The 14,873-nt window shown below is 40.8% G+C and overlaps 1 protein-coding gene across 1 annotated transcript; it reads left to right on the forward strand.

The window, feature by feature from the left end:
• Positions 1–624: 624 nt before the first annotated feature.
• LOC136445204 (multiple epidermal growth factor-like domains protein 10) lies at positions 625–14,522 on the forward strand. Its single transcript, XM_066443071.1, has 17 exons — positions 625–839; positions 2,102–2,189; positions 4,449–4,648; positions 5,066–5,201; positions 5,533–5,663; positions 6,957–7,089; positions 8,299–8,433; positions 9,191–9,331; positions 10,445–10,620; positions 10,984–11,119; positions 11,508–11,638; positions 12,044–12,176; positions 12,302–12,433; positions 12,901–13,041; positions 13,657–13,785; positions 14,197–14,328; positions 14,515–14,522. The coding sequence occupies exons 2-17, from the start codon at positions 2,129–2,131 to the stop codon at positions 14,520–14,522; spliced, it is 2,055 nt and encodes a 684-aa protein (XP_066299168.1). The 5' UTR covers positions 625–839; positions 2,102–2,128.
• Positions 14,523–14,873: the final 351 nt, after the last annotated feature.

Below are 14,873 nucleotides of genomic sequence, written 5' to 3' on the forward strand. Positions count from 1 at the left end.
CTAACTTATAACGAAATATGATGAACTAATAAATATGATAGAAACAAATGACAACAATAAATGTGGAATTCGCATGCCCGGTCCCTCTAGCCAATGGCGAAATGTCTAATTGAACACACTAATTATAATAATAACAATAACTTTATTGCAAGTTCATGCCCGAAGGCTAATTGCAGACAAACAAGTACATGGAAATACATGGAAGCTTAGAGGAAAATCAGGAATGAAAGCGTTTTGAAGTAATGATGAAATATTGGGTGTTGCCGCACCCGCACAGGCTTTACCCCCTCCCCCTTCTCTATTTGCCATGACCCCACCAACACAATAAGGCAAAGCATGCCTAATATTTAACAAGCACCACCTTTGGAATTCGGCACTACTTGTTCTTCTACATATTTTCGCTCAATCCTTCTATGACACATCAGTCCTAACAGACCACACCCAACGTTTGTGCCCAGGTGTTTGAAAGTATTTCGTTCAAAGCCATGCCACAATACACTGAAGATTATTGTCGAACAACACGTTTTGTATAGATTTGAAACAATCGTTTAGATTATCACACTTCAACTTAGAGATTTTACAGACGCTCGTATGACGACCCTATGTTGTTTTTAGTCGTGTTCACGAAAGTGTATATAATGTGGGTTGGGGCTAGAATTATGCTGTCAGTGCCCATTATATATACCACTTCATCGCCTGGGGCTCAAATCAGCATTGAACTGGCGTGTTAAGGAATGTCCAGTATTCTGCTGCAACTGGAGGCTCTGTGATGACCCTTGTATCTCTCTCTGAGTCTGAGTTGGACTAAACGCGGCTCAGAGGAAATCATCAATTCTCAGGTATGAGTTTAGAGAGAATTCTTGATTCTAGACACGTGGTTTTACAAGCTACTGTGTGTCCTTTTGGTGGGGCTATCGTTCGGAGTGGCTGTATTGTGACAGTCACAAACCATCAAGGTCGATTTCTGACTTGTGATAAGATCGTTGTGTAGAGTTGCTCACACACTTGTTGGAACGGTAATCTACGTTTGTCTATTAGCACTGTGAAGGCACGGTTTTAGAAAATCAGATTAAAAGTTTGAAGGTTATATAGCATACTTTAAAACCCCTAGTCAGCCTAATTGTGATGTACAGTCAGCTGTGGCACATGTACCTACTGACACCCCCATTCCACTAGGGTGGCGACATTGCCGCGCTCTCTTTGCGACCTAAAATTGGCCATAGCGCTCAATGAATTTCGTAAATAAAAAAGAAAGATTCTTCTCTTTATGTGTTTTGTTGTGTTTTCAGTCATACTTTTATATTTTGCATGATATTCCAATTATGATATGAAGGGTTGAAGGGTTACACAAATCCAGTTTAGGTCGCAGCGAGAGCACCGAGTAGTGGAAGGGTTACCTTACTAGCTAACTTTAGCCACTTTTCTCTTTAGATCGAAACGTCAAGGTCCAAAACGTTCAGAGTACTACGTAACATGTAGTAGGATTTTCAATCAGGGAGTGTCATTAGAATGCAATAATTACCCTCCTTCTTCCCTCAAGCAACAAGCTGAATTCTTTGCACAACTCCGACTCCAGTTATAATCTTTACTCATAAACGGTGACGCAAGGTCATATAATAATTCCAAGCAGATGGGTTAAGGTGTAGGTGTAGTAACTTGTAGCGTACCAACTGTTGTAGTGTAGTTAAGCATAGTTATTCACGAAGGTTCCCCCCTTTGTAACAGAAGGTCACGCCAATCCGCAATTACAGGTATTTAGTATCTTCCCTCATTCTCCGTATAAGTTGGATAACGCGGGATCGGATATTGTAAATTAGAATAAGTGAGATTCGTGGTTATTAGCTTCTGTTAGGAACAGCAAAGCTACGATCACAGTGTATATCGAACCCGGCTTGGTGTGTGTTGCCTTGTATATTCCTACTCCAGCTCGTAGATATATAGAAAGAGACATAGAGGCAACACCTTTATCGTTACAAATAGTTCAATTATCTGAGCTTTGGTGAAAAGATAAACGATGGTTATTGTTTGACTATTGTTAAAAGTCCTTGAAATAACAGCAAGGATTTCCAAGGTCATTTACCACTCTGCCATGCGTTTTCAGCCGAACGTGTCCGACAGGAGAACAAAGATGGCGGCCATTCTGACCTTCATTGTCACCGCCTATGTTATGTTGCAATACAACACTGCAGGTAAAAAACTTCTTACATTTTTATGAAGAATGTCTGTTAACATATCATACCCGAAAAGGCTAAGATCGGAGAATCAAGAACGTGTAATATACATACTGTTAACTTAGGCAGTATTTGCAACAAATGGACAAACAAACAAACACATCAAGATCACAAAATCAAAATAGTGAGGCACAGAAAACATACAAAACATCGACTGGGAATGAATATCTTTCTTGTTATTGCGTCTTTCTCATTTTCAGTGTGTAACGTTAAGTGTATGTGTGTGCCATGGTGCGCATATATGCGCGTGTGGGTGTGCGCGCGCGCGCGTGTGTGCCATGATGTGTGTGTCCGTGTGTGTGTGCGAGCGTGCGTATGTCATGACGCGTGTAAGTTGTGTACGTGTGTGTGTGTGTATGTCCTTCTATCTCGCTCTCTCTCTCGCTCTCTCTGTGCACGTGTGTTTGTGTTTTTGTTTGTGTGTCTCACAAGGGGCTGCCATCACTTTGTTGTTCATCCTACTAAATCCAGACTGTAAAAACGTAAACTACAACCAGCTTAATTCCAACGCTTGATCAAAATACAGAAGCATATTAAGATACAGAAGTATTTTACAAATGACTTCCCATTCTTTCCTACAAAGAAGAAATCCTGTATGTCAGACGTAATTCTTTAGGTCACTGCGCCCTTGCCTTGTTGTAGTGTATTGCCCACCCAGGTCATCAACATGACGTCACTCTTGTCGCCTTAATTTAAGTAAGGGACTAACCAAAAGACGTTATACGAGTGGGGAGAATCTGCATGGAGATCATGAAAAAGAATTTTCAGAAAAAAACCTTGACCAAATTGTAGGGTAAAGGGGAAATGCTCAAACCATTGACCTGTAACAAATTTAAAAAATCAAATCGTCCAACTCCTCCCCAATCATTATTGGTTCATCCCTGAATTCTTTGTTAAATCTATGGACTACGGTCTCACTATTTTTTACATCCCAACTACCTTAAGCACATCTTAAGGTCTTCCCTTTCTATCGTTAAGCCCTTCTGACATCTCGTAAGCCTAAAATTCCGCCAACGTCGACTGTCAAGTCTGCAAGGTCGCCCGACAGGTCACCAGGGCGCATGCTCGGATCTTTTGAATTGAAAAATGGCTACGCCCACTAATTAGAATGTTCCATGACCCCTAAACAATGACAAATCTGTGGTCTGTCTACTTAAAGGTCATGGCAGAAGCACAATGAAAATGTTTTGGCATGTCCCAGGTGTAGACTGTACTTCTTCGGTAGTCCAGTCTCGGGAGAATATCTGTGCGCCTCTGGAGTTCTCTTAAGTCTCTTATGGACAATGTCTAATTAGATGACAACTGACTTAAGCTCTTGCTGTTTAACGAACAATTTTGATATGCTATGGCTGTCGTCGTCGCAAAAGGCTTCCTACCTTAACAGCTCAGAAAAGGACAAGAAATAGTCATGCCAACATAATAATCCACCATGGATTGATGTGTTCAAAAATTCGTAGTTAATGAGCACCGTTAGTAGAATGAAACTCGTTGTCATAAAGTACTGTAGGAACATCCTCACTAAATTAAAGAATGGTTGAAGTCAGATGTGCAAAGATTAGGTGTGACAGGCCGTTCAGTGTAATATAATCGGCTGCTGCCGCGCTGTGTGCATGCCTGCAAAGCTGGTGTGTTCCGCCGGAGGGCGGTTATACTGGTTATACAGATACAGATACTGAAAAATTATACATTTGGAAAGTAAAAATAATTGCATTTTCCCACCACTGTACTCTTTACCTATGTTATGGCTTTCCCCCTTAGCCTGTTCAAGTAGTCAATGACGCGTTCGTATTAGTTTTAGGGCATTGTCGCCGGAAAACCACTTTATGTACCTTCCGGAAAATAACGTGTTGCTAGCTAATGGGTACAGGACGTGGAATTTTGTCAAGGACGTTATATGGTGATTATGACAGGTGATATCATAAGTGGTTTTCTACCAGTGTTTCAGTTGTATCATTTACAATTATAACGGAACACACACACATACACACACACACACACACACACACACACACACACACACACGCACACACACACACATACACACACAAACGCAAAGCGTGTAAAAATTCGTTTTTTATCGATGAAATTCGTTGAGCGCCCTGTCATATCGCTCGGCCGCAGCGAGGTCGCAGCTTCAGTGAGATAGGTGCTTAACGAAAACATAACCTTCTTGGCGAAGGTAACGAATGAACCAAGGAGCGAATTCTCTTCCCACAGATGCCGCCGCCGTCGATGTGACTCTTTTGAGCACCAAACATTTTCTGGACGACTCCTCTCTGACGGAGTTTCTGTGCCGGGCCCCGCAGAGCACCATCACACAGCACAGTGTCTCAGGCGAGACGCCGAACACCAGGCCCATCATCAGGGAAGGCGGCCCGGGACCAGGAAACCCTTTCACTGTCGCCTCAAGCCTAAGGGTAATTTGGGCCTCCGACGTGGCTGGAAGGAGTAAAAATCGGCCAAATAGGCAGATGATATACTGGAGGAGTTGTCCGATCTATAAATACAGTTCACTACTTATTCATTGATGATTGATCGGCCAACTCCTCTGGTATATATATATCATCTGTCTATTTTGCGGATTTCTACTCTTTCCTGTCACGTCTGGAACCTGGTAAAGTCTTTTGAGAATGGCCAAATTTTGTCCATTTAGATCTAGCACAAAAAAGTTGGATTGGTTTTCTACTGGAATGAGAGTTGTGCGTTTGAAAACTAAATCAGAAATTCATGCGGTGGCAAGTCTTGTCCCTTTTGTAGGTTTGAAGTTTTGTGAATAAAAACAAACAAACAAACAAACAAACAAACAAAAACACGTATCGATCCTATCACTGCAGGTCCCTCCACAAGGAGTGGCGTATGGTGCCAGGTTCATGGCAGACGCTGGAAACACGCGAGTAGGAGCATTTTCTTGCTCCGTGGTACAAAACGGGCAGACAGGGAAGGCTGTCTCCTTCAAGATCAAGGACACAGGTGAGTTAACGCTCAGTCAGAATTTCTGTCTAAGATATTCTTAAGCGCTGCGCTTTCAGACATCACAGGTATAGTCATCGCTATTTTGGAGCATCTGTGGTGAGTAGAAAATACAGACTTTCGCATTCCAATATAAGAAGATGCAGACTTTCGCATTCCTATATAAGAAGGATGGCAAAAGATTTCTGTCCTATGCCAATTCAATGTCATGCTGTAGTTTTCTCCAAACTTTCAAACCTTTGATTGTCTTCCCTCTAACGATTTTTTGCAACAATGATTTATTTATTTTCTGAACACTTGACAATGTGTGATCTTCTTGTGTTGGGTACAGCTTATGTCCTACCGGTGGCGTTCACCGTACGAGCTAACATCGGGGAGAGCGCGACTTTAGAAGTGACCAAAACGAGCACCTGGCAGCAGAACTGGACAGACGACCAAATCAGATGGAGCAAAGATGGACAGGTAGGGTTCTACGAAACAAAAAGGGAGAGAGGGAGGGGTCAAGGACAAGATAAAAAGATCGGACACTTATTGTTTAACCATCGCCATGGTCCCTTGAACGTTTGTATGCGCCGTTACGTTGATGATCATAAAATTGCGTCAGGTACAGGGTTAGCTTCAAAATTAACATGTTTTGTTTTGGGTCAAATATGAAACAAGCAAACAACGTTACAACAAAGAAAAAGATGCGGCGATTTTGCCTAAAGCACAGTGCCCTTGTTGAAATATTTGTTAAACAAGCTGAGGAAGCAACCATCATCAGCAGCTAATTGTACACGACCATACTGAACTCAAAAGTAACGCGAATGCCACGCCCCCTTTCTATGACGTTTTATCTCGAATGAGCGACTGACTGAATCAGCGGCTATGTTTCATCAACAGACAACACCCCGCTAGCTTTCAGTCTTCTTCATTCTGGAAGACTTGGCTTGACAGTGACTTGACCGAACTTTGTCTTCTTCGTTCTTTATGTATGATATGGCACCGACCTCTGTGTAACTTAGAACGTGATCCAGGTATAACGTACCAGGTGTTGCTCACAAGTTGATTAGGCCTTGTTTAATAGCATACTATGGTGTCAATCAGGGGGCCTACCACTGGAAAGCCACTGTGGCTGCTGTGGTTAGGGGATAGCCAGGATTAGTCTCCAGCAGACCCAACGGATTGCAAAGACCGTATCCAACTGGAAGAAGGAGCTTTTATAGCTTAGGTTGCAAAACATACTTCTTCTGCCAGTTGGATACGGTCTTTGCAACCTATGAGATCTGCTTGGAGATTAAGCCAGGATAGCCAGTCACAGGGAACTGTCACTATACAGGGTTGGAAGGAGACTGGTTGATGCATCCATTATCTGTACTGATATATGATGTCTAGTCTACTGAAAACTCGGACAATGCTGTTGTATTGTGAGGTTTTAAATGATTATGCACATACATGTAGTCATTTGATGGAGGGCTCTGTTGAAAAATATTATTGACATTGCAAAAAAAGTATTTTATACTTATGTCTTATTGACAGGAATCACAGGAATACCTTTGAATCATCGATGCAATGGCTCAGGGGTAGACTGGAAAAAAATTCAATTGACAGAAACATTCTGTCTGAACAAATCTTATTGACAGGACATTGTGAAAAAGATTCTTATTGACTGGAACATCCTGTCAATACTGAAAAGGATTCTTATTGATTCTTAGGACTGGGGCCTTAATGAAATGTTTTAATGAGGTCAGTAATCAACTCCTATTGTAAATGTAGGAACTACAAGAGCGACAAGGACTCCAGCTGACCATTCAGAGTGTGCAGACTTCTGATGGAGGTATCTACGAGGCCTACAGGGATGGAGAACGGAACACATGGAACCACGCCTTCAGCAGACTCATTGTCAGAGGTATATGAAACACATACGCATAATAGTAATGATAATAATAATAATAATAAATGGTTTATTGGTCCAAAATTCCCCTACAATGGCAGCCAATGCTGAATTGCTGCAGGGTTTACAATCACATACATGTAATACACAATAATACAGAAGATACATATTTGCACACTTGCACTTTATGTAACTGTCACATTAGGGTCTGGCGGCTGCCATTCGCGCCAGCAGGTGACCTCAATACGACCTTCCCCAACCAAAGTCAGGTACCCATTCACACCTGGGTGGAGTGAGGAAATTTGTGTAAAGTGCCTTTCCTAAGGGCACAACATTGGGGCATACCAGTGGTTTCGAACCCGGGACCTCTCGGTTCTGGGCGAAACGCCCTACCAATTACGCCACACGATGCCACATCATTGATTGATAATTGTCACAGTGGTATCTGAACAGTTTATAAATTTGGCAAAGGAACTTAGCTTTTGCAATTTGTTTTACAATTAATTGTTTTTGTAACACAGGATCCATTTGAATTTGATCTTAATATCTTAAGTTGATATTGACTTTCTGTTCACAGTCTTTGAGTGTTGTTTTAGTTTGTGGGGTTCGTGTCAGTCCTTTTCCAGGGACAATGTATTGTCTTTGCTGCAATCATTACTATCCATCCTCCATTATATGCTTGGAGATTTCTGTAAATCCAATTATAAGTACTAGAGTATCTCAGCACTTAGATTTGGTGGCACAATGAAAATCAATAGTTTACGGATACAATTCATTTATTCATTCATTCTCTATTTCGGGTATGATAAAAAACCATAGAAACATTATACATTTAAAAGAGTTAAAATCTTAACATAAACACCAAAGGAAATACAAACATAAATATGGGTATTAAAACTAACTACACAATAAGCCATAGGTGTTGCAGAAAAACGAGTTTCTGTAGTAGGCACCCGATTTCAACAAGCGTTTGATTTTACAGTTATTTGAGGAGCGTAATCTATTTAAGAAAGAATAACATATCCTCCTTCGCCTTGATTCAAATATGTCTGTCAATATATCTTTGAGTTTGCAGTTCAGAATCAATAGTAGCAACACAATGAAAATCCTGGTATCTATCTGCGAGTGTGATGAATTAATAGTGGATTCAGTAATCACATTTAACTTAGATATTCAGCAAATTTTACAAAACTTACAGAACAATCTTGAATCCTTTGTTGCCAGTGTGTCCTGCAGGCAAGTGGGGGCTGCCACAGTGCCAGAGCATATGTCCAGTCTGTAATAACGGTGGTGTGTGTGACCCAGAGACTGGACGCTGCATCTGTACCCCTGGCTTCTTCGGCACAAACTGCAACTCAGGTAACCATTCATCTTTTGTTGTTGTTGTTATATGAACTTCTGTATGAAGCAGACACATGCCCAGTATTCTACAACTGTAGCTAACCCTGCAGCTGGCAGCTGCATATACTAGTGGCTTCTCCAGTAAAAAGTGCAGTTCAGGCAAGTAAGTTGTAAAGTTGTTATAAACTTTTTTGGTAGTTCTGGGAAAATGACAGCGGAGACTGTTGTTATAAACTTTTGTTTGAAGATTCATGGGTCAATTTTTTTTCAGTACTTGTACCGTACTTCAGTTACTTCAGAATATTGATCATCATGAACCAATAGTGGAAAAATGGGACCTAAACTGATTCCTTTCCTTTAAGAAATGCATGTCTTCTTTAGTCCCTAGGTCTGATGCCATACTTCTAAGAAAACGAAATACCTCAGTAATTGAGGAAATTTCAGAGGTCAACAAAAGTCAGATGACTGAAGACAGATGGCAATTATTGCACAATGTTCTTGGTTAAAAGCAAAAAAGTGAAATGCAATGCAATTTTCATAACTTTAATAGTATTAATTAGTTGTGTGATCTTATCACATGAAAACATTGTCACAGTGGTGCCTATCATTGGGAAAGAAAAAACAACAATTTGTTTAGAGGGAAACAGGAATAGATAAAAATGAGCATGGATGTAATCCAGAGAAACTTTCTGTGGAATTAAACTGCTTGAGGGATTGCCGTTTCATTTTATAATACACTGTTACATCTATGTTGTTTTTCCCCTTTCGCTCCAAGTGTGCGACGCTGCTCACAAGTTTGGTCAGATGTGTAATCACATCTGTGACTCTAAAGACTGTAGCGGGAAGCTGCTGTGTGCAGCTGACCCCTTCGGCTGTTCCTGTGCTGCCAGCTACAGAGGCATCAGGTGCAATGAAAGTAAGGATTCACAATTGTCATGGACGTTTGTAACATAGGAAACTAGGGGACCCAAGCATACACAACTTAGTCCCCCTCAAAAGAGCTATCTGCCCCCAAAAACCATAACCATAATTTATCCAGAATACTCAGAAATATCAAGACTAGAAGTTACACTGCAGTACTTTGTAAAGTAACCAGGGGGTGCAGTCATCAGGTGCGATGAAAGTAAAGAAGCACAATTGTGATGGATTATAGGAAATCAAACATTTATTACAATCTCAATGTTATAATGAAAGATGCAGTCATCAATTGCAAGTGCAATGAAAGTAAGAAAATATAAGTGTCATGGATATTTGTAACAGATGACTGAAATAATTGTCACCACAATCTTTAGCTTGGTTATAATCATCGTCAGAAGTTTTAGTGTTCTTGCGTGATCTTTTCCAGGGTGCATTGGTACATTTGGTGCAGGCTGTACCCAGACATGCAACTGTATTGGTACTTGTAACACGGCAACGGGGGCATGTGATGCACAGGGGTGTTCAGCAGGATGGTCTGGCCCAAACTGTCAAGGTACACCATGTCCTTATAATTACACACTCCTAGGGAGCATGTTAAAGAACCCAACACAGTTGTCGAGAAGAATTGGGGTGAACTGGTGTGATTGGCCAAAAAATGTGAGCCATAGCTGTAATTTTCATTCATGGCTTTTAGATATTGAGAAATACTGATTAATAATTTTTATATGGTGTTCTTTTATGACAACTAGACAAAAACTTATTTTTCAGCGATGTCAAACATGAAACGTTTATATGTATTTGCATCATTTTATGCAAATAGTAAGAATATGCGAACATGGCTATTGCATTTATGCCATTCTATTTATAATGGTGTGAATGGGAAATGGTTTGCGTTTTCAGAATTTTATGCATATCCCCAAAATATGCGACTAAACATTTTAAATGCAAATAGCTGGAATCTGCTGTAATATTGTTATTCTATAGCATACATGCAGGTAGACATTGTACGAACACAAGTATGTTGCTTTATTTTATAAACTGAATAAGGAAATACAATGTTCATTACACTTTCTTATAGCCTAACCTAACATCTCTCTCTTGCTGTCCACAGAGCCTGCCCTTGTTGATGTGACCCTTGAGAGTTCTTCTCACATCGTGGCTGGTACAGCGACCAAGCTTCTCTGCCACACGGCACGGGGGACTATACAGCAGACCCAGTCTTGGCCCTTCAGGAGGGAGGGGGGTGCTGGTCCAGGCAGTCCTTTTGGAATCAGCTCTACCCAACCGGTATGTTGTTTGGAAGAGATGTGGACTTTTTTCCTAAGAGTTTATATTTGAACCAAAAATCTGGAAATATTGGGGTCATTTCAGAACCACAAGACAACTATCACAAACTGTAAAAGTTATATTCATGGCTATCTATGGACGTTTGTGTTCATTTGATGTCTCAGAGAAAAATATAACCTGAAAAACAGTTTAATTACAATGGTCTCCAAAACTGTTGCAAGTACATGTAGTAACAATTCTAGCTCCCTTAAAATGGGACAATTATCAGTACTGATTATGACCCACATTGCATTATGAGGAATTGCTTCAATCATGTCAATGCCTTATGTAGTCATGTATGATTTGTGTATTTTGTTCACACAGCTGATGAGTGAGGGGGTTCGTTACGGTGCCAGTTTCATGGCCAATGCAGAGAACAGACGAATAGGGGCTTTCTCCTGTCGGGTGGACAGTGATGGGAGGTCAGGGGCAGCTGTCTCCTTCAAGGTCAGGGACACTGGTGAGTCTCATTGCAAGGATTGTCAAACACCGCAGGAAATTTATCCTGTAGGTCCCCTTAGTGGTGTAAGTGTGGCGTAACTTACAGCATTGCACTCTGAACCGATAGGTCCGGGTTTCGATGCTTACCATGCCCTGACGTTGTGCCCTTGGGAAAGGCACTTAACATGACTTTCCTACCATGGCAGTAGACTGACGCCCACCGAACTTCTTTGACTAATCTGTCAAAAGTGTGCCAAAGACACACACATATTTGGTGCGCCAAAGTGCCAACGTCTGCAGGTTTAAGGTTTCTTTGTAGGTTTAAGACATATAACATTCTTCTAGTCGACATTTTAATCTAGACAGAACTGCTGCTTAACTTCTATTTTTCAAACCTTGCAATGTAGCATACCTTCTACCAGAGGCATTCACAACAACAGTCAGCGTAGGGGAACTTGTCACGTTAAAGATGACCAAGACGTCCAGCTGGCAGCCAGGCTGGTCCGACAACCAGATCAAGTGGAGAAAGGATGGACAGGTAAGGGTTTTGTTGTACGGTGGAATGACATACCAACAATGCCCCTGTCCCTGGTGCTGAATGACACGCCAACAAAACTGGTTTCCCTGTCCCTGGTGCTGAATGACACACCAACAAGACTGGTGCCCCTGTCCCTGGTGCTGAATGACACACTAACAAAACTGGTGTCCCTGTCCCTGGTGCTGAATGACACACCAACAAGACTGGCACCCCTGTCCCTGAATGACACACCAACAAGATTGGTGCCCCTGTCCCTGGTACTAAATGACAACACTGTACAATGCATAACTGTAGCACCATATTCTTTGAATTTCATATGATAGATTTGTAGAGGGATGGCACTAGCTTACACCATAACACTGTGTGTGAATGGCTGATTATTCTTATTCTTGTGACCTGATGTAGGTGTTGGATAATCGACAAGGACTCCAGCTGATAATCCAGAGTGTGCAGACCTCTGATGGAGGTATCTATGAGGCATACAGGGATGGGGAACGGAACACATGGAACCACGCCTTCAGCAGACTCATTGTCAGAGGTACTGAGAAGTTAATGCGGTTCTTCAAGGGTTCCTTAAGGTGTAACAAAGAAAAATTTGTTGATATCTTTCTCCGTAGTCTCAAAATTTACATCCTATAAAGGAAATGTTGGACTGTTTTTCAGCTTGTCCCACCAACAAGTGGGGTCCAGACTGCCGGAACAGGTGTCCTGTGTGTTACAACGGAGGGGTGTGTCACGTGGGGACGGGCAAGTGCGTCTGTGCACCCGGTTTCCGTGGGGACAGCTGTCAATCAGGTGACCACTCCTTATAAGGTTTACATGTTTACAAAGTAATACAAAATTCATATAGATACAGTACTCCCTTTGGATATAGTTTCATCCTGTTGATAAATCAATTCCTCAAACATTGTACTAGCTTTAGTCAGTAGTTTCTTTGGTGCACAACTCTGGGCCTGTATTTTTCCTAGCCAGTAGTCTTATACAACACTTTGCTTTGCATTGTACCTGCTCCAATTGTTGTGCAATAAACTTTGACTTGACTTTATACAATACGACAAGGATCGTATTGCCCTGCAGGCAGTGGAGCACCTGCTGAAACGTTGGTAGAAAAAAATCATCATCATCCATTGACCCTGATAGGGGACGGGATAAGTCCATCCACTATTGATAAAAAATACAGGGTCGTGAACGAAAAAAAGTAGGATGAATTAAGTGGTTTTTTTCCTCAGTGTAGCCACTAATCAATGGCCTTTTCCAATCAGTGTGCAACAGTCCTCAGAAGTTTGGGTCGACATGTCAAGCAACGTGCGATGGTGGCTCCTGTCAGGGGAAACTGCTGTGTCCGGCTGACCCGTTTGGCTGCACCTGTGGTCCAACATACACAGGTGTCAGGTGCGATAGTGGTAAGATTCTGCTATGTTGTTTTATCAGATGTATGTGAGAGTGAATGTTATGCTGCAGAACAAGAAACTATGTTTACTGCCAAATATACAAATTCAGGAAAAAATGCGAGGAAGATGATTTTGTAGAATTCCTGAAGGTACGGTCATATCGAATGGGGTAGCGTTGAACAGGGCAATAGTTAAGATGACCAATTATAGCTAGTACAATGCAATTGATGTAATAGCAATTATGATAAAATTTACAAAATTTTTATGTTAGATTTTTTTCATGACATTTGAAATATAATAAGGCTTTTTTGATGCAACAAAAATTACAGCAACTTTCGTACGGTCAACAAACAATGAAACAAACTACAAAATAGAAATATGAATAATACTTACTAAACAATCAAGACTAACATTATCATTTAGTAAATACGTAATATCTTGGGCTTCAGTATCTTTTTTGATTATATTATATATTAACAAAACAATCTTTTATGTATTAGCCTATTTTTGTGTAGTAAGACTTGTCACATCTGAATATATATTTAAATCTGCTTGTGGCATCGAGTCTCTTGAAAACAGTTGTACATAAGGATGATACTTAGGGACGCTCTTGAATGTTTCTGACAGCCTGCCCGACTGGTACGTTTGGACCAGGCTGTACCCAATCATGTCACTGTAAAGGGACCTGTACCCGTGCCACAGGGGTGTGTGATCAACAGGGCTGCGCAACAGGATGGTCTGGGACAAACTGTCAAGGTACAGGTCATATCCTCTTATCTCTATAAAAAATGGAGAAATCATATTGTATAGTTTTTAGTCTGTTCGCGTGCATGTGTCCATGCATATCTTGTAGAATATCTTAAGATGGATTGCAATGATATTTGACAAGTGGGTAAGTGTTAGCCCAAGTTGACGTTCACTGTTGACTTTGACCACTTCGCCATTCGATGCCACTATGAAATGTAAGGGGTTACAGCTATTTTGCAAGGTCTTCTCTATTTTCTGTATTTCACATATGTTGGATAATCTTTGTCCTTGTCTGACAATTCACTTTAGGTAAATGTTTTTGATGAATGTGTTCCCTTGTGATCCTTTGCAATAGATATGATATGACCAATATATATCAGACAGCCTATCTTACTTTCTCTATTCTATTCTTACTTTAAGTGGCATCCACCAATGCTGTGAACTTTTTCGCAACCCCTGTGCAAGACAGAGTGCTGAACGCGTACACTGCGGCAAGGCATAACAATGTGGATACTGCTGCACGGTGTGCCAAGTACTGTCTACAAGGCACAGGTAGGTTTGAAAAAGTCACTTCTATATGTTTAACAAAGTAAGACTAAAATGATCTGGTGTGGTATTGAGCATACATTCAGCCAAGCAATCAATATGAAAGAAAACAATTTTCTGGTTACAAAGATTAAAGTTATTTCTGTACAATTTGAACAATGTGAATGTGAATTTGAACTTTCATTTGAACAGCTAGATGAACTTTCATTCGAGCTAGATGAGCTGTCATTTGAGCTAGATGAACTTTCATTTGAACAGCTAGATGATCTTTCATTTGAACAGCTAAATGAACTTTCATTTGAACAGCTAGATGAACCTTTATTCAAACACACACTAGATGAACTTTCATTCAAATATCTAGGTTACAAAGATAAGGTATTTCTATACAGTTTGAAAAATGCTTCCAAACACTGTTCTTACATTGTAAAACTTGAAGGTGAAGATAGAGATTGTTGAATATTTGAACAACTTGTAGTCATGTCCCAAAGACAAAAATGATGTATGAATGAGAGGATTAATTCAAACCCACTGATTGGAAATCTAATTATTGT

Source organism: Branchiostoma lanceolatum, chromosome 11 (assembly GCF_035083965.1).
Source record: "Branchiostoma lanceolatum isolate klBraLanc5 chromosome 11, klBraLanc5.hap2, whole genome shotgun sequence".
Taxonomy (NCBI): Eukaryota; Metazoa; Chordata; class Leptocardii; order Amphioxiformes; family Branchiostomatidae; genus Branchiostoma; species Branchiostoma lanceolatum.